Source organism: Protomyctophum bolini, assembly GCF_963924005.1.
Source record: "Protomyctophum bolini genome assembly, chromosome: 14".
NCBI classification, from domain to species: Eukaryota; Metazoa; Chordata; class Actinopteri; order Myctophiformes; family Myctophidae; genus Protomyctophum; species Protomyctophum bolini.
The window spans coordinates 7,490,650-7,511,438 of record NC_137875.1 but is presented as its reverse complement, the minus strand read 5'-3'; the positions used below and the strand labels follow the sequence as shown (position 1 = coordinate 7,511,438).

General features: G+C 44.6%; 2 protein-coding genes across 2 annotated transcripts in view; one reads left to right on the top strand and one right to left on the bottom strand.

Annotated features, from left to right (window-relative positions):
* Positions 1 to 20,789, top strand: part of slc35f3b (solute carrier family 35 member F3b) — a 90,016-nt gene that overhangs the window by 52,382 nt on the left and 16,845 nt on the right. Inside the window, exon 3 of the mRNA XM_080781511.1 lies at positions 20,622 to 20,761. Coding sequence (XP_080637637.1) covers positions 20,622 to 20,761 — 140 coding nt within the window. The remainder of the gene's footprint in view (positions 1 to 20,621; positions 20,762 to 20,789) is intronic.
* Positions 8,067 to 10,088, bottom strand: LOC308328271 (broad substrate specificity ATP-binding cassette transporter ABCG2-like; the record flags this gene model as incomplete). Its single annotated transcript, XM_080782042.1, has 1 exon — positions 8,067 to 10,088. One exon carries the CDS (start codon positions 10,086 to 10,088, stop codon positions 8,067 to 8,069), a length of 2,022 nt encoding a protein of 673 aa, XP_080638168.1.

Here is a 20,789-nt window from a genome sequence, read left to right as displayed (position 1 = left end):
GCACTCAGCCAGAATTTTAATTGAATTAAAATCTGAAAGCAGTCTAAGGTCTCAGAGTTCTCAACAGGCCTACCCGAGGATCTCCCCGACCCTAACAATTATCTTAATTTTATTTATTCAGGCATTTATTTATACCCGAAACAAACCCCCAATAAACCCAAGAGAGGGGAAAAAAAGAAAGATTGGCAGTATGCAGCACCATTTGGTGACTCCAATTATAGCGCAGTGAAAGAACGTACTGTACATATAATAGCTGGATATAATAGACATGTTCAGTTGTTCGTAAAACATTCTACGTTCTGCACAAAATAGGAGGGAAGGCTAAAGTACACCGAACACAGCAGCAGAATGGGCAAAAGAATGGGCTTGTTTTTAAACCCAAAGCGTGTTAATCTGGCTTGTATTCTGGGTTTGCAGATCTGTTATGTTCATTCATACGGAAGAGATTTTGTAACGTCACCGATTATCCTTCGTTCATTGGGCTTCAATGTCGAGGAGCATTCTCTGCTGTTCTCTACTGCATGAGTCACGGAACCCGACCAATCATCATATACTTTAGGCTCAGCCCAACCCGAAAACATTGGGTCGGGTCGGGTCGGGTTCGGGCAGAATGTAAGAACTCTACTCTCAGTAGAGCCGTTTTCTGAGATGGGGGCGTGGCCAAAGTGGGACTCTCTGGCGATTTGTTCATACTGGATCTCATCCCACATCCCCAGGTTAGATGGGCCGGTTAGATTTACAAACGAGAAAACTCTGCCTTTTGACAGCATCACCAGACCCCCTGAAGCGTGTTCACATGATTGGCCTTACAGCATTCCCCTTCAGCGTGCGACTGTTAGGAAGCAAACATTGGCACAAAAAGTATTTGTTTGACAACCCTTATAATAATATCAGCAGTTAACCTTTTTTTTTTTTTTTTTTTTCAGTACTTTTACATCTCAGAGGCAAATATTGTACTTTACTATATTATTACAAAACATAGGCTACATTAACCACTCCAGCCTTATACATTACGGCCATTTGAAGATAGCGATCTAAAGTACAAGCTCACAATGCGTCGCATCTGCTATTTTCAAAATACTTTTATACATTTAAAAACTTGAAATGTGTCATTCTCCACAATGACTACTTTTACTTTTGGTACTGTAAGTTCATTTTGATGCCAATACTTTTACTCAAGTACATTTTGAATATCAAACTTTTACTTGTAACGGAGTATTTCTATACACAGTATTGATACTTTTACTTAAGTAAATAATGTGAGTGCTTTTCCCACAACTGCCAGTCAGTGGTTAAAGCAGTGGCTTGGAGCGGCTTCTTAGGAATCGGAAGGTCTCCGGGTGGATCTCTGACTCCTTGGGAATCGGAAGGTCCCCGGGTGGATCTCCGGCTCCTTGGTAATCAGAAGGTCCCCCGGGTAGATCTCTGACTCCTTGGTAATCAGAAGGTCCCCCGGGTGGATCTCTGACTCCTTGGGAATCGGAAGGTCCCCGGGTGGATCTCTGGCTCCTTGGTAATCAGAAGGTCCCCCGGGTAGATCTCTGACTCCTTGGGAATCGGAAGGTCCCCCGGGTGGATCTCTGACTCCTTGGGAATCGGAAGGTCCCCGGGTAGATCTCTGACTCCTTGGTAATCAGAAGGTCCCCCGGGTGGATCTCTGACTCCTTGGGAATCGGAAGGTCCCCCGGGTGGATCTCTGACTCCTTGCTAATCGGAAGGTCCCCCGGGTGGATCTCTGACTCCTTGCTAATCGGAAGGTCCCCCGGGTGGATCTCTGACTCCTTGGGAATCGGAAGGTCCCCGGGTGGATCTCTGACTCCTTGGGAATCGGAAGGTCCCCCGGGTGGATCTCTGACTCCTTGGGAATCGGAAGGTCCCCCGGGTGGATCTCTGGCTCCTTGCGGTTAGTGGTGAAGTCCATAACTGCTCCCGATGAGCATATAGGCCTATAGTTGATTACTTTTTTGGTTTATATTCTATAGCTTAGCCATTGAGTTCTCACAGATGTGTACACAAGTTATTCTCTGCTATTATCCAACCTGTAATCCTTGTCCCCCCCAAAAAAAACTGTTACTTTTCAGGATTCTAATTAAAAATCACACCCGTGTGAACTAAGTGAGGGGCGCTCTTATCATCATACATCATCATAACTCATTCCGGCCGATCACAATTTGCATCCTCACATTTGTTTTGTCGTAGTATAGGGCGGTCACTTACAAAACACAAAAAGTTAAACTATATGGAGATAAGAGGTTTCTGCCTGACAACATTTGTAAAGCACGTTGAATAAAGGCGCTATAAATGCACCATTCATTTACCCATGCAGGATTCATATTCATCGGCAACAATGCAATATATACGTCGTACAGTATACCGTGCATTCAGAGAATCAGACCGCTAGACAAGCAGAGAGCCTTCCTCTATGCCGTGTGTGTCAGTGATGGATCTGTTTGCTCCCTGGATGACTGAGCCGTGCCACTGCGGGCCGTTGTTCCTCACGCGGAGGTGTGACCCCCCCCCCCCCCCCTCACACACACACACACACACACACACACACACACACACACGCGCACACACATTTGAAATGTGTATTTATGTCCACATAATGAGAAGTACAGGAATACCTTGTACAAAGGACATGAACACTGCCAGTGCAGTTTGACGGTGGGAGAGCAGCCAGTTACAACGTGCATGGACAGCAAAACATCGTTACACACACACACACGCACACGCACACACGCACACGAGAGCACCGTCTCACTGATTCCTGTTTAGTAGCAGGGGTCCTGCTGGGCAAAGCGTTATTAACACTGACAATCACAATCAGTTTGTCATATGGTCACCTTCAGCGACAGGCGGCTCAGGCCATCCGTCCGAGACGAGGCTTCGCACGCTCCGTCCGCGCCGCTCCCTGCGGTTGATCTACGACGCTATATCCTATAGATGAGCTGGCCAAGCACGATTTATGTTGTGGTGGACGGTAGTGGTGATGGTGGGTGGGTTAGGGGGTGCTGGGGTGGGGGTGGTTGTAGGACATAGAAGGTGAGAGCAGAGAGGTAGGTCATGACCATGAAATTATTGTCAATTAATTGCCAGGCAAATACTGTAATTGTGTTCAATTTTGCGTTGCACATATTGGAACTCATTACATTTCTGCACATGGCAGATGAAATATACAGAGAAATCAATGACCGCTATACCAATAATCTATATGAATAACATGCTATGACCAAAACAGGATGCATATTATTCAACAATGTTATACTTTCAAATGAAACATAGAAGAATAATAGTGGCTTATTAGATCAGCTATTTCCATTAATTTCCAACTGATTTATACAGACAAAGGGGAACGACGGATTAGGCAAAGATAATAGCAGTTATGTCAAAAAAGTACGATCATGCGATTATGTAATAACTGTGGAAGGGTGAGAGCGTAGCAGGGTTAACCCATTATGACCCGGAAAGCATACAGTATATTGCAGGCAGGCAAGTAGGCAGGCAGGCATGCAGGCAGGCAGGAAGGAAGGAAGGCAGGAAGGAAGGCAGGCAGGAAGGAAGGCAGGCAGGCAGGCAGGCAGGAAGGAAGGAAGGAAGGCAGGCAGGCAGGCAGGCAGGCATGCAGGCAAGTAGGTAGGCAGGCAGGCAAGTAGGTAGGCAGGCAGGCAAGTAGGCAGGCAGGCAGGAAGGAAGGAAGGAAGGCAGGCAGGCAGGCAAGGCGGGTGGGCTGGCGGGCAGGCAGGCAAGGCGGGTGGGTGCTCTTTGAGCACCGTGGGCAGTCAGGCAGGACTCTGTACTCTGCTGGCATGAAGGGCTGGGATTTGCAGTTATCAGCAGGACAGATCTGCACTGCAGAAACTAAGGTGGTGGTGGAACAGGGAGGGACAGGGAGGGACAGGGGGTGAAGGAGAGTGAAGGAATTCAGGAGCAGTAACGTGAGAACAGAGACGGGGAGATTGGAAAAAAGGAAATGAGAAAAGTCAAAAAACATGGACAACATCCATCACCAAAACTAAGGATATGAGTGTGTGTGAGATGTGACTGACTCGTTTGAGTTGTCTGCCTGAACTATACCTGCAGACTTCACATCATATTCTGGGGACCCCCTTAACACAATCAGCGCCGTGATTTCTTTCAAAATAGAAGCTCGGGGTGCCGGGAAGATATGGCCGCTTTTACTATGTAAGCCCCCCCCCCCCCCCCTTCCGTTCCGGACAAAAACCGGAACGGAAAATTAATATTTTGACATATTATTGCATATAGCAGCTTTAAGGCACTCACCCTACTTGTGGCTGGCGCGTGCATCCTAAACATTTTAGCCCCAGTAGCGGGGGGGTGGACTGCATGGGAATGCAGGGAGAACTCGGGCCGGCCTGTCTGGGCTGTTTCTTATTTATTTCTGTTGGCTGACCTTCGATCCAGTCAACAGAGCGGAGAGAGGTTGGCCCGCTGTTCTGCCTGTCTCTCATGCTCAACAATGACCATAAACATTTGATTTGTTGCTCTAGTAAAATGTAGCCTGTTTCGTAATGAACTGCCTATCAAATCTGCTTGTATCTGACAGGCACGCTGGGGGCGGGGCAACAGCCTTGGCCCACGCACAGTACAATGCATTAGACCAGGGGTCTTCAACAAGGGGTCCAGGACTCCTAGGGGGTCCTCAGAGTTAGTACAGAGGGCCTGCCAAATCTTTGTGTGACAGGGAACATTAGCCGGGAATACCGTAGCCGATCTACAAGCTCACAACCAGTAAGACGCGCAAACGCGGGAAGCGAACGCAGCTCGTACATATTTGGGTTTTGGACGTATAGCTGCTTTGGGGACTCCTTATATGGTTATGGCTGAGTCATGGTGACACAAATCACTCAGCTCCATATATGGGCACAAAAGCGGGACAGACAGACAGACAGACAGACAGACAGACAGACAGACATGATCTGCTAGGTCTCATAGTGAGTGCTTGCCCCACGCTGCAAGGTGTTATGAGCTGCGAGGCGTTGTAAGCATGTAGATCAGCTATTTTCGGACAGTTGGTGTACTGTAGAGGGAAAAGGAGCCAAAGGTCAAGTTTTTCCAGCTTTTGGGGTTTTTAAAAGGTTAACTGTGTGAAAATTCTCATTAATAATCCAACATATTAATAGAAAACAAAATGTCAACCGTGCACGTCTATGAAGCTATAAGATCTATGAAAAAGGTCACACAGTCTGTTCACCCTATTAGTGAATGAAACGATGCTGAAATGGAATTCTGCACTGAAATGTGATGAGCACAAGGGAGGATAATAACTTTAGATAATTGAGATCCTTTTAGCCATCAAAAGCCAGGGCTGAACCGAAACACAACAGTTAACCCATTCTGACCTGAGATCAGATTCATACGAGGTTTCCACGGGACACACACTGGTCTGATTAACCCATTCTGACCTGAGATCAGATTCTAAAAATGTCAGTCGTTCTTCGAATTTTTCAAAAATAGCAGACCTACGAGCTTGTAGATCTGCTGTTTTTCAATAGCTAAAGCATAACATGATGCTAACACCAAAACGGGTTCCCGTTCAGAATGGGTTAACTGCATGTACAGCAAACGATATTACATTTAAATTGCCTCACCTCTCCGTGTGCATATCGGATACCTTGGCATCAACAACATGCAGTACCATTATGTACCTTCTCTGATCTGACGGACAGGCATGACGAGATTAAGTCAGGCTGACAAAGAGAAGCGATGATATGGCTGTCAGGATCACTCTACTGCTCCTACGTGCTATCAAGAGGTTTCCTTCTATACCTAAACCCCTGATTTGTGCACTCCGTCTATCTCTGTAGTTTGTATTTGTTACAAAATCCACTGTCTAGGGGTAAAAGGCAATGCAACATTACATATTACATACAAGGTCCAATGCGAGTATTTATTCACAAATAATGTAATAATAAAGATCATCAAGAATATGTACAATAAATGGCTCCTAACTAAAAAGAAAAGACAAAAAACAAATAATCAGAACTGAACATAATTATTCCTTTCCGAAGGGAATAGTCACGCTTATTATTAACTAATGTCCCAACTTCACAAAATAAGGCAATACGGTCAGTTATCACAGTAGTACGACGGATGGGGGAAAGACCTTGGGAGATGTTTCCCCAGCCACTGTCTGGTAGTGTGTGAGAGCTACGGCCATTAGCTCTCTCACGTGACCGTCAGCCAATGGGGAAGGTTGATCAGGCCTCCACGGTCACGGCCAAGGAGAAAACCCTGCAGACACACAGCTGATGACAATCACACTGTTTGATGACCCATTAGTCCCATACTCGGCCATCCAACTACAGTGGGAAAAAAGAGAAAAACCTTCCAAGGAAGGGACTGCACACTGGAGTGTGCAGTCCCTTCCTTGGAATGCCCATATGGTATATACATGGGCATTACTGATGAGGATCAGTAATGATATAGTTAGGTTGGGACAATGGTCCACGATTGGGAATTATACTGTGATTTGTAAAAACGTTACATCATGCATCTAAGAAGTTGCATCTATCGTTAATCGTTATTTTGGGTAATTGATTATAAAGACTTAATTCATATTAAAAAAACCACACCCGTGTGAAGTGAGGGGTGCTCTTATCATCATACTTCATCATGACGTAACAGACACATGTCATATGACGTAAATTCTCCATTCATTGTCAATGGCATTTCATGTTTGTGTTAGGACAAAACTCTCTACACTATAGCTGAATATAGGAGGGGCTAAAAAACAACACTTTGGATCTAGGAAATTGACCTGTTGAACAGAGAGCCTATACCGGGACGGACGGAGTCTCCGCTTTAAAACCCACTGGAGAAGACATGCCTAAAGGGCGAGGTTGTGCACTGTACACGCATATGCCTGGGTGACGGCAGACTGCTGGGCGAGCACTGGCGCTTTGGCATAACTATGAGCTGACTATCAGCTCCACATATGGAAATCCATGTGTTGTACCACCTTGTTTCATTTGCAAGTGTGAGTCGCGTGAGTCGCGTCACAGCAACCACACTGGTTATCATGAGACTGTCACAGTATGGCCATATATTGACATTCCCATATATGGGCTTAATATTGATGACAAACCAAGGATTTCCATATATATGGGCATAACAATGGATTGTATTAGGGCATCGTCTGGGAATGCCCATATAGCCTATATATATGGGCATATATGACCTTATTTTCTTTTATTTTTTATTTTTGAGAAGTCTATTCTTCGCCGGCACTATAGCCACTGGTCGGATTTCCATTACCGTGGTGTCCACTTGTTTGTCACTGTTGTGTCTCCAGCTTGACTCTGTTTATGAAGACATGACTGGTCGAGGTTACTTTTTGAAAGACGTTTTCGAATGCAGCCCCATCAGTGTCTCCATGATGTCACGAGATGCGATACCATAATATGGTATCGCATCTCATGACATATATTATATGGAGAGACATGGGTGACTAACTAACTAACGGACGGAGATGCAGGTTTTCATAGTATACGCGACTGAACTAAGGTTGCAATAAAACAAATTAAACGCAATCACATTATCCACAAAAATGCACAAGGGTGTACATTATTAACTTCACTGGCAGTTGTCGAGCAGTTAAAGGGACACTTCACCCTTTTTGCAAAATAATATATGTTAATGACATTTAGAAGATTTAGAACACTTTCCTGGAGGTCTTTGTGTGTGTACTATGTGGGTTTAGATATTTTAGATTTTAGCAGTGAGCCCAGTGTCTCTGATGTCATTGACACTGGGCCTACTGCTAAAATCTGAAATATCTAAAACCACATATTACACAGTTAAAGACTCCCAGGAAAGTGTTCTAAATCTTCTAAACGTCATTAACATTCTTTTGCAAAAAGGGTGAAGTTTCCCTTTAACCTAAAAAATGACAGTTGAATTACTTTGTCATGATACGTGACCTAACAGATAACTGACTCTGTGTTTCTGCTCTTGTTCTCTCCTCTGTCTGCTTGATTGTGCACTCACCCTCTCCTTCTCTGGCTATCTCAGTGAAGAGGAAAATAATCTGTACCAGAGACATGCTCTTAAGTAAACTTCTTGATGAAGCGTAGTTTCAGGTAGGCGATGGTGAGGTAGGCGACAGCCATTAGAATCAGAGCCAGGTGATTCTTCCACAGACCCCATTGGTTGTATTCTACTCCTAGATACTCCAGGTACTGTTCCCCTGTGCACGCTATGCCCACATTGCAGTCGGTGGAGACATCGGACATGGTGGTATTGGGCATGACAAGGTCATCGCAGAACGTCAAACCCACAAACTCGTTGATTGCGAGGGCCGCCAGACCATAGCGAGGAATGCTGAAGTACTTGGCCCAGGCCAGCCATAACTCGACTGTGGGCAGGTTCACCAGCAGACCAGAGAAGATCATCATGAAGGCGAACACGATGGTCATCAAAATGTTTGCTAAAGTGACCGTGTTCAGGTCCGCTGATATGGCCATGGTCATGGCTGTGGCGGTGTACGCCACTAGAGCCACTGTCAGCGTGAAGGTGGCGAAGGCGGCAGCCGTGAATTTCAACCCGATCATGTAGTAGGCGATGACACTGAAGACGATGATGGGGACGGTGCGCAATATGATGATGTCGGCGAGGATCTTAGTCAGGAAGTAAACGGACACTCTGTAGTAGCCGCTGATGTATTCGTGCATGAAGAACTTTCGCTCCGTGATAAAGAGTTCCGCTGCGGACACGGCGCTGAAACACTGGTAGGTAGAGATGAAGAAGAGGACTCCCATCCTGTTCTGGATCCCGCTATGGTCGTCTTTGATGTCGAAGAAAGTAGCGCCCACGATCAAAGCCAGGATAATGTTCACTGCCATCTGGGCCACTGATGTCTGTGGATTCAGCATGAGATCCCATAAGGTTCTCATGAACACAAAGCGGAACTGGTGAAAGAAGGAGGTGTTGTAGGTGATGACGTGGGACCTTGGCTGGGTGTTTAACTCTTTACCGTTGGTGATGCGCTCCAGTTCGGCCTGCGTGTCCCTATAGTTGCTACTGTTCCTGTACTCCTCCGCCAGGCACTCTTCGATGGTCTTTACGGGGCTGCTCGACTCCTCGATGTCCAGTTCTTCAGAGCCTGGCATCTTGATGACAGTGGTGATGGTAGCGTCCGCCAGGCCCTCTTCAATGCTCTTTACGGGGCTGCTCGACTCCTCGATGTCCAGTTCTTCGGACCCCGGCATCTTGGTGACAGTGGTGATGGTAGCGTCTCCATTGATGATATCCAGAAAGAAGTCTGCTGGGTTGTTGTGAGGTTCACAGGCATATCCAATGTTGCTGAAGTAGTCCAGAGCATTCGGTGCAGGCCCGTGGTACACCATTCGGCCACCAACCAGCAAGGTCAGGGTGTCAAAAAGTCTGTAGATGGAGTACCGTGGTTGGTGGATGGTCATGACGATGACGCGTCCCTGACTAGCTATCTTTTTCAGCAGCAGCAGCACAGAGTTGGCCGTGCTGGCGTCCAGGCCCGTGGTGGGTTCGTCCAGGAACATAACGGAGGGGTCCGTGATGAGCTCCATGCCAATGCATGTCCTCTTCCTCTCCCCGCCCGAGATCCCCCGTTTCATCGGTGAGCCCACCTTTGAGTCGGCCACCTTGGTGAGTCCCAGCTCTTCGATCAGGTGGTTCACGCGAGCCTCCTTCTCGCCCTGAGGCACCGAGCTGGGGAGGCGCAGCGCCGCAGAGAAGTGGAGGTTCTCACGCACTGTCATCGTGCCCATCACCACATCGTCCTGAACCACGTAGCCCGAGGAACACTTGAAGTTGTGAGGCTGCGGCGCTCCGTCTATGAGGACCTCCCCGGAGAGACCTGCCGGGTCCTTCCTCGCGGCGAGGATATCGAGGAAAGATGACTTTCCGCTTCCCGTCGGCCCGAGGATAGCGTTCAGACCAGGTCTCATGATTCCATTGATGTCCGTCAGTATTTGCCTGTGTGTGGTCTTCCTCTTGCAGGAGACGGCGGACTTAAGGCCCACTTTGTACTGGATGTTATGAAAGCTCAAAGTGGAGACAGATGGCTGCCTGGGAACCTCGACAACTGTCATGACTTTTGTCAGCTGAGCACCAATATAAAGACTAATACTACTCAAACTAGTGCTGGTTGTCTGGTTTAGGATCAGCACTTAGCTGGGATGTCGAAACTTCTAACACAACGACATCTGGGTTGTAAGGCCAAATATTCCGTCTCGTGCCGATGGCTTTAATGTATCTCACGACAAGAGTGGCAGTTGCTGCTAGCTAGTAATAAACCTCTTCTGATTCTTATATGGGACAGCCATCTAGGTGTGTGTCACAATGATGTCAGACGGTTATATATGAGGTTTCTACATTAGTCTGATGTCAGTGCTGGATGTCGCTGTTGTCCCCATATATGGAGGTCCGATTACATCGGGGTCTTGTTCACGAGTGAGGGGAGGACGGAGAAGGAGATCAGCCGCGTGGAGAATCAGAGCGGCAGGGGTGGTATTGCAGTCGCTGTACCGCACTGTTGTGACGAAAAGAGAGTTGAGCCAGAAGGCAAAGCTCTCCGTCTACCGAGCAATCTCCGTTCCTACTCTCACTTATCGTCATGTGTGGGTCATGAATCATGGCCGAAAGAATACGGCCGTGAATACAAGCGTCCAAAATGAGCTTCACAACATAGGACCAAATGAAAAAGGGGTCAACATGATCCACAACATGTCAAATCTGCTTGGGTTTGGCACAAAATACTAATTTCAATTAATTTAAGCTTGTACTGTAGATATTTTCTTTCTCAAGTCTTTAGGTCCTCTTTTTAGAGTCCAGTGTCCCTCTGTGACAAATAATCCTCCCTATCCACGGACAGGAGTTGGTTTGGCCCAATTAGTGCTCAGCTGTGCTTCCACCTATTTAAAGCCACAGAACCAATTGAACAGGTTTGATGGCTGAACAGAGATATACTGAGATCTGATTCGTTTGTCGTTTTGTATGTCCATACCCTACCTAACCAGTGCGCACTACACTACTGACAGGCATTTAATGAGCAAAACATGAACTGTGACAGGGTGGGGTCACTCTGTTACACCATGTGCACTATTTTCGGAGCTCGGGTAAGCCTGAAGACCTCTACTTCAGTCTAGGGTCATATAGGATCATATTACCAGTAAGACGCGCAAACGCGGGAAGCGAACGCAGCTGAGACCCTGCAGATCATGTCTGTCTGTCTGTCTGTCTGTGTGTCTGTCCCGCTGTTACTGTATATGTGGACCTGGCCCCTTTTGTGCCCATATATGGAGCTGAGTGGACCTGGCCCCTTTTGTGCCCATATATGGAGCTGAGTGATTGCTGATGCAACACACTCCATATTTGGATAGCGGGACAGACACACACACAGACAGACAGACATGATCTGCTAGGTCTCATAGTAAGTGCTCACTGCGTTCGCAACCAACACCTGGGGAAATAGTCCTGGGTACAAAAAGCACCTTCTCCTCCAAATAGACCGACTGCCTAATGCTTCTAATGGAAGAGATTGAACAGTATGTTGCAAGTTACTTTGCCTCACACTTTTCTGTGAAACACAACAGAGGAATCAAACATAGGTGACACATCTTTGGCAATAATGTTAAAGGTATATTCAGTGATTTCACTTAATTCAAATATCACTTCTTTTTTTGTTTTGTTGTGATAATCCTCAATACTATAGGGACCGCTGACCATAAGGAGTTGATCCCAGTTTAGTGGGATGGGGGGGTTTTGTTTTTGGCTAGGTGGCCCAGCCTTCATCCAATCAGGATAGAGAAGGGCCTTCCACCAATCATGATTGAGCGGGGGCGGGCCTTGGTGTGTGTGCTGTTGGTCTGTTGCGTGTCCCCCCACTGTAGTGCGTGCATGTGCACATCTTGTTACCGGGGCAGACCGGGGGGGGGGTTTTCCAAATCACCCAAATCACTGAATGCTCCTTTAACAATTCTGTCATGCCTGGCTATATACAGACTCTATGGTCTGATGGTAGACATAAGGGTCATGATTATTTATTGGGATACCAGATGGACAGATTCAGTTTGGTTGGCAACACTTGGAGGCGTGCCTTTACTGTGAAGATGAGACTAGACTAAGCACTTGACCTATTGGAGAGAGTTATAACCTTGACGCTCGAGTTTTTGATCATGCAATGATGAGGCTCATCATTGAGCCTCTGGAGTGTGAAGCTCGTTCTCTGCCACTTAATTTGCGGAGGATCCCTTTTCTCTCGCTCAACCACTCACTCAACCGACACCAGCTTCCATCTCTCTCACACACATGTATTCAGCAGCCTGCATGTGCACTCCAGCACCAAGTCAAGCAAGTCATGGTCGATACTGTTGCCATATGTCAGCATCAAACAAAGGTGTAAAGAAGCACATTACCACTAGCTCACATTACTAAATGCTCCAGACAGTGACAAATTCTTGCACGTGTGCATGACCGCACGCACTCACACACACACTCAAAGTGGGGTCCGGGGACCTCCAGGGGTCCTTGGGGCGTTTCCAGGGGGTCTCCAGCAATAGTAGTTAAGTTAACTATAGCATCACAATCATTTTAACCACTTCATCCATTTTGGCTCTTCAAAAATAGCAGACCTATACAAGCTCACAGTGTGTCACTTCGTGCCACGCTGCGAGCTTGTACATCTGCTATTTTTGAAGAAAATTTTAGAAGAATATATTATATTATATATTTTTTGCGTGGTGCAACCACTCCCTTATGGAGCTACAGGATGTGTGTGGCTGGGTGGCTGGCTGGGTGGGTATGAGCACGAAAACAGCATGGTTGTTTTTCACCACCTGTGCGCAACCTAACACACACACAAACGCGTACAGTACAGTACAGTACAGTACAGTGCAGTACAGCAGACGGACACACGGTAACTGTCATTTCTCAACCGTTTCAGACGCGGGCGAGCTCGCCGGAATCGGCCCCGCCCCCCTGGGTGCGTTCCTGGGGGTCTGGACGTCCCGGGGGACCCCCCAGGGACCCCCCAGGGACTCCCCACATGGTCACTCTCTCATGTCACTATACCGTTTCGGACGTGAGGCGAAAGTCAGGTCGGCACCCTGACTGTGGTCCTGTGGGTCTGGAATTTCTGGGGACCCCCGGGGACCCCCGGGGACCACTCCCTTCACACGGTTGAAGTATATCATAAAGTCTGTGCAGGTAGATCACATGACATGCCCATAAAACATATATAATTTAAATTAAAAAAATATATAATTTGGAATCTGACACTTGAATTGAATTAAGGTGACTTGATTGATTGACATAAAAAAAAATACCTATTAAGCCACAAAGGAATATTTGTTTTCAAGAGTGTTGAGCACAAACATCAGTAGCATTACAAAGTTAGACATACAAAAACTATTTCCATTTCGCCCCCTCAGGTACATTTGTTACTTGCGCAAGCAGAGCGCGCAAGTAATCGTTTCGCTTGGTCTCTTCGAAGTGAAGACAAGTTTTCTTCAACGGTAAATCTGTGCCTGGTTTGCTGGGACTAGTTACAACATTACGTCATCCTTGAGAGAGTACATGGTGTGTATATGACGTAATGTTGTAACTTGTAACTTGTAACTTGTAACATTACGTCATATACACACCATGTACTCTCTCAAGGATGACGTAATGTTGTAACTAGTCCCAGCAAACCAGGCACAGATTTACCGTTGAAGAAAACTTGTCTTCACTTTTTGGAACCAAGTAACCACAGTATACTGCTAATCAAATTACAACTACATACTCTATATGTAGTTGTAACTAGAACAACTACATACAGTCTGTGCCTGGTTTGCTGGGACTAGTTACAAGTTACAAGTTACAACATTACGTCATATACACACCATGTACTCTCTCAAGGATGACGTAATGTTGTAACTAGTCGCAGCAAACCAGGCACAAATTTACCGTTGAAGAAAACTTGTCTTCACTTTTTGGAACCAAGTAACCACAGTATACTGCTAATCAAATTACAACTACATACTCTGTATGTATCTCTTACGTCATCACTGACGTAAGTGTTTATATCACCGTAAGTCTGTGCCTGGTTTGCTGGGACCAGTTACATACGTATACACACCATGTACTCTGGTCCCAGTTCTCAACGATGACGTAATGTTGTAACTGGTCCCAGCAAACCAGGCACAGACTTATGGTTGAAAAAAACTTGGCTTCACTTTTTGGAACCAAGTAACCACAGTATACTGCTAATCAAATTACAACTACATACTCTGTATGTATCTCTTACGTCATCACTGACGTAAGTGTTTATATCACCGTAAGTCTGTGCCTGGTTTGCTGGGACCAGTTACATACGTATACACACCATGTACTCTGGTCCCAGTTCTCAACGATGACGTAATGTTGTAACTGGTCCCAGCAAACCAGGCACAGACTTATGGTTGAAAAAAACTTGGCTTCACTTTTTGGAACCAAGTAACCACAGTATACTGCTAATCAAATTACAACTACATACTCTGTATGTAGTTGTAATGTGATTTGTAATTTGTAAATCTGTGCCTGGTCTGCTGGGACCAGACTACACAGATGACCATATCTCTTACGTCATCACTGAGAGCTAGTCATACATATACACACCATGTACTCTGGTCCCAGTTCTCAACGATGACGTAATGTTGTAACTGGTCCCAGCAAACCAGGCACAGACTTATGGTTGAAAAAAACTTGGCTTCACTTTTTGGAACCAAGTAACCACAGTATACTGCTAATCAAATTACAACTACATACTCTATATGTAGTTGTAATGTGATTTGTAATTTGTAAATCTGTGCCTGGTCTGCTGGGACCAGACTACACAGATGACCATATCTCTTACGTCATCACTGAGAGCTAGTCATACATATACACACCGTGTACTCTGGTCCCAGCTCTCAACGATGACGTAATGTGGTATCTGGTGGGACCAGATTACACAGATGACCATTTCTCTTACGTCATCACTGAGAGCTAGTCATACATATACACACCATGTACTCTGGTCCCAGCTCTCAACGATGATGTAATGTGGTAACTGGTCCCAGCAAACCAGGCACAGACTTACGGTTGAAAAAAACTTGGCTGTCACTTTTTGGAACCAAGTAACCACAGTATACTGCTAATCAAATTACAACTACATACTCTGTATGTAGTTGTAATGAAAAAAGTAGAACACGTATGTATACATGTAAAAAATAAAGATCTATATATCATTCTTATGTACAGATCACCTAAAACAAACCTTTCGGAATTAAACACATTTCTCAAAAAAATGGTAAAGTATCTATCATCTCCGACTTCCACAATTATGATAATAGGAGATTTCAATGAAGACCATTATACTGAAAAAGATATAAATATAAAGACCTTCATGTCAAGATTAGGCTTTAAACAATTAAATACAAATCCAACTACAGATTTCGGAAGTATTTTAGATCATGTATATTTCAACAAATTTGTAGTAAAGTATTATTACAGAAATTGAAGTTAGAGACACATATTACTCTGATCATGATTTAGTATTAATATCACTATAGTACAAAATGAAATACATTTAAAACAATTGACAATTTACAATAAGTAATAAAATAATTATACTGTATAATATATTTTAATTCAGTTTATATACCTTTTTTTCATCACATATCAATGATTCATTTTTCTGTAAAAAAGTAGTTAGGTAGCAAATAGTTACACGTAATGATTATACATTTCAAACGTTCCTTCACAGAGATACTGAGATGTGATAGTTTCCAGCGGTTGAAAGTACTTGCGCGCTCTGCTTGCGCACTAGTAGGCCATTTATGGCCTACTAGTGTGCAACAAGCAAGTATGCACTCGGCAGAGTGCAGTTCTAGTTTATACTATTTTCAGCAATGAGATCATACTTCTTTGTGGGTAGATCTTGTTGAGCTGGTCATTTTTAAAGTAGCTCTTAAGTCAAAAAAGTCTGGGCACCCCTGATCTAGACTCTAGAGTCTAGAGAGTGCATAGGGTGCATAGGCTGTAAAAAATGGAAGCCAGTGTGTGTGTGTGGGGGGGGGGGGGGCAGTGTGACAGGAAACGTCCGACGGCAGTATGGTTAATGTTGCTGTGACACTTTTGTGTTAGCCGTGTGGAACGTGTGCCAGGAATGAAAGTGCTTAGCTGGAGTTCCAGCGTCTCCCTCCCGCGGAGCTGATTGGCCCGCCTCGGTGCGGGGCCCGTCACTGCATTTGGAAGATTAATCCATTCTGGGCGGGAACCCCTTTTTGGTGGTAGCATTACGTTGTGCTTTAGCTATTTAAAAATAGCAGATCTACAAGCTCGTATAGCGCGCCACTCGGTGGCGCGCTACGAGCTTGTAGATCTGCTAATTCTTTTTAAATCGAAGAACGACTGATGTAGAAGACATTTTTAGAATCTGATCTCAGGTCAGAATGGAAAACTGTCAGGATGTAGAAGACATTTTTTGAATCTGATCTCAGGTCAGAATGGATTAAACTGTGGTGCAGTATGGAGCCGCTGCTGGGCTCAGGTTGTGGAAGACAAGGTCCATGAAGGACAAACTGGGCGGCGCTCAGTGGCGGGGGAAAATTACTCACATTTATTACTTCAGTACAAGTATCAATTAAGTGGAAATACCCTAGTTTCGAGTAAAAGTCTGGAATTCCACTTGAAAGTATACTAAGGTATTGGTATCGAAATGTAGTTAAAGTATACCACAAGTTGAAAGTACTCATTGTGCAGAATGAATGCACCCATTTCACAAGTTTTCAAATGTATACATTGTATACAAATCTTTTGAAAATAGCAGATACAAGCTCTCAGTGTGCATTGTGAGCTTGTAGTAATGTATTCAGGGCTTGAAGTGGTTAATGTATGTTTCGTTATAATAATCTAAATCTTAGTAACTATAGTAACTAAAGTTTTCAAATACATGTAGTGGAGTAAAAAGTATGTATCTTTTAAATCAGAGATGTAGTAAAGAAGCAAACGTATCGGAAATTAGAAATAGCAGTAACATACAAATACGTCAAAATAGTACTTAAGTACAGTAGTTGAGTAAATGTACCGGTATACTTAGTTACTTTTACACCACTGTAAGAAATGACCTTAACATCAAGAGAGAAACACTCTAGAACAGAATAAGCTCAGTTCCCACCCTTTGTGTAAAGATTTGGATAGTGTGTGTGTGTGTGTGTGTGTGTGTGTGTGTGTGTGTGTGTGTGTGTGTGTGTGTGTGTGTGTGTGTGTGTGTGTGCGTGTGCGCGAGAGAGAGAGAGACACACACACACACACACACACACACACACACACTAGTGTCTGCCTATTCATCATTTTCATCGCAATAGCAGACACGGCTTCTTGAATTGTCTTTCACTCCCAAGGCCAAGTATGGTTTAAGTGCTGTCAGTGAAGTGAAATGTGTACAGTATTATTGTATCAATCAAACTTATGCTTGCTTGGGATGCCAGGGCGTCAATATTGATATACAAGTCTCCCGATCTATCATATTGGCTAGGGGGCAGTGGCGAACAAAGAGAGCCCAGTAAACAATGGAAATGCAACCCCCAAGCCCGCTATGCATGATGTGATGGATAGATTAGTACTGTAGTTACTATCTCTGAATGTGAGCCATTCAAATGGTGATTTCCCTGCTTAAGGGTTTTAACTTGACCTCTAAGCTGTAGTTTAAAAAAAACGATTCACTCAATCTAATTAACCAATGTCTCATTCTTTTTTTCTATGGTTTTCTGCTTTCATCTGACATGAAAACAAATTGCAAGACGACTTTAAGCTTTATTAAAAGTCATACAGTATTGTTGGCATACTGTATTGTACACACAATGAATTAAGAATATTAATTGAAGCTATCAGCAATAGGTTTGGAATCGGAATCGGTATTTTTAATCTCCCTAATATCAGTATCAGCCCCAAAGATCATATTATTTGTATTGTTGGGACTCTACTGGGCACATATTATGTCTGTATGAAGGCAGTCACCAGTCCCAACAGAGCTGCAGTACAGCATATCTCTGTTGGGTGGGAAACCTCATAGCGGTATGTTCAATATTGTTACTTTTCAAGATTCAAATAAAAAAATGGCAGATCCTCAATCTCAAAAAGCTCTTTCGCTCTTTGGTGCTTTAGTGTGACGGGACTACCTTTTTCTCAGAGCTTTCAACCAGGTTGGCGTGGTTAAAAACCCTAATCTTAAACTCAAAGCTTTGCGACAAAGGTAGTCCCCTTTGTGTGATGCTGTACTAGACAGGCGTTAATTTATAGCAAAAAAGACACAAAAAGTTAAAATATGATAAGAGAGTTTCTGCCCAGGCAGCGATGATATATCTGACCTGCATGACGTGTTCAATGCTTTGCAATAATTAACACATCAGGTGTGTACTGTATATCTTTCCTAGATGAGAGGTCCATGGTGGTACGTGGAGGGAGGCTCCCTGGAGAGCGTCGAGGCATTAGGTCTCTTCCAGGCATGAGAGTCGATAGTAATCACGGAAGGTAATCTGCGGTCATCTGGGAGCACACCTCAAGGTCAGATGCAGCAGTGCCATCAGAAACACAAAGGAAGCAACTCTCTTATCAAAGACTCTGATCAGCTTCATTGAGCTTGATGAGTTTTTAATTGGGTTAACCCTATTCAGCTATTGAAAAAAACAGCTGATCTACAAGGTCACAGCGTGTTGTGAGCCCTCCCTGGCCCAAACTCCTTTCAGATGGTAGATCAGTTTGGGGGCACGCCAGGTCAGAAGTACTTAAATGGTATTATGCCATAGAGAGATGTCCCTTTGGTGAGTGTGCACTGTGCAGTAATTAAACAGGACCAGAAAGCAACAGAGAAGCAGTCTAACAATCAATAAAAGAGAGATACATGACTTCTAAAACAATTATGTGATAGACTTCAGTGTAGAGTTTTCTCTCACTGAGGTTATTTTGGTCTATATTTAGAAACGGAATGCATCAGGATTCACTTCTTTTTTTGTCTTGATGAAAGTTGGCAAAGCCATCGGAAATGCACGCTGTGATTTATACGGCTAGTTACATAACCAAACTGATACGGGATGTCGTCGTTTCATTTTCAATTACGTAAGCCGTAAGGGCTCTCATGTTCTGGGTCCTCGTGCTTAAAATAAAAGTGTGTCGGTTTTGGCACCATTATTTTGTCAGCCCAGAGCAGTGGTTCTCAAACGTTTTCATCTTAACCCTAGAACACTAAACATGGGTGATTTTCACCCGGACGATTATATTTTTTTGCAATTTTCATAATGTTGCTGATGTCTGAGGTGGGTGGGTCTTTCAGTACCTTCATGATGCTCAGTGACATCATAGAAGGTAGGTTTGTGTCCCTGCCCACATCCCTGGTTTTTCCTACAGGCAGGTGTTCGGGTGAATTTCACCCGTGTTTAGTGATATAGTGTGTGAAAAATCCAATACACACACAATGGACTTTAATTTTTTTTGCAAATGAATTGCGATCAGCTCAAATAATTGCGATTCCGGGATCATGTAATGATTGTGACATCAACTGACATTCCAATAGCGATAAGCCACACATGATGAATCCTGTAAAACAACAGTGGCTATACAGTAGCCTATATATTGAAATTACTGAGTTACGGAGAGTCACAGAGAGTCAGCATAGATTATCAGAATGACTGGAGAAACATTAAGGATGTAAGCCAGGGCCATTATGTGTGACCACTAGCAGTTATGTCATTGTCGCACCGCAGAGTTTGCCTTCATCAAAGTACATTTACTCAAGCACTGTACTTAAGTACAGATAAGTACGATTTGTTTGGTATTTTTGAGGGCCCCAGCTTTTGGTGTCTGTATAAACACAGACATTGAAGCTTGTACATCTTTTGTAAGTTTAAAAAAAAATCTTGAAAGTGTGAGAACTACTGATTTAGAAGGTCTTTGTAGAATCGGCCTCATGCAGGTCTCAATGGATGGTACTCGAGTAAATGTACTTTTTGCTTAGGTACTTTCCACCACTGTATTGAATGTCAGACCTGTCCTCTCCTGTCCTCTGTTTGGACCGCAGCCTGCCACGCACGATCATGTGAAGTTCTGGTCAAATGTCTGATTGATTACGTTACGGGTCAATTCAACCTGAGCTATTTTTATCCACACACATGGAAAGACTGCATGACCCGAGGTCACTTGAACAATTTGGAAGATCCTCATGAATTGACGAGAGGAATTAGGGATTTAAACCGTGTGACGAGATTATATGTAATGTGTTTTACCAAAGGCGGTTTACCGGCCGGGCACTTTGCAGTCTCCTCTAGTGGTACTGGTTGCCCTAGTGCTGATTCCTCTATCGGGCTTCCTTTTAATGAATTCCCTCAGAGCGGGGCCGGCATAGTCCCTGTAGGGCCTATATAACAATAGCCTGACTTTAAAAATGAGAAAACAAAACAAAAATTACTTCTTCAGAATGTGACAGCGGTGATACGAATGAGGTTTCTTGTCACTTTAAGCGCACTCTTGTACAGTATAGCTGTTCGATGGGTTCGAGAACCGTCACAATCGAATTTGGTTGTGAATGTATAACCTCAGTGTGTGTGTGTGTGTATGTGTGCCTACAGGAGAAGACCGTGTCAGGGAGACTGTGGTGGCTCCCCCAGATGGACAGACGGCCTCCAGCGGGACAGCGCTGGACTCCACCAGCACCAACCATCGCAGCAGGTGTCATGCCCGTTGCTGCCTCAGAGTGAGCGCCCTGCAGGTGTGTAGGCCTGGCACAATATTATTAC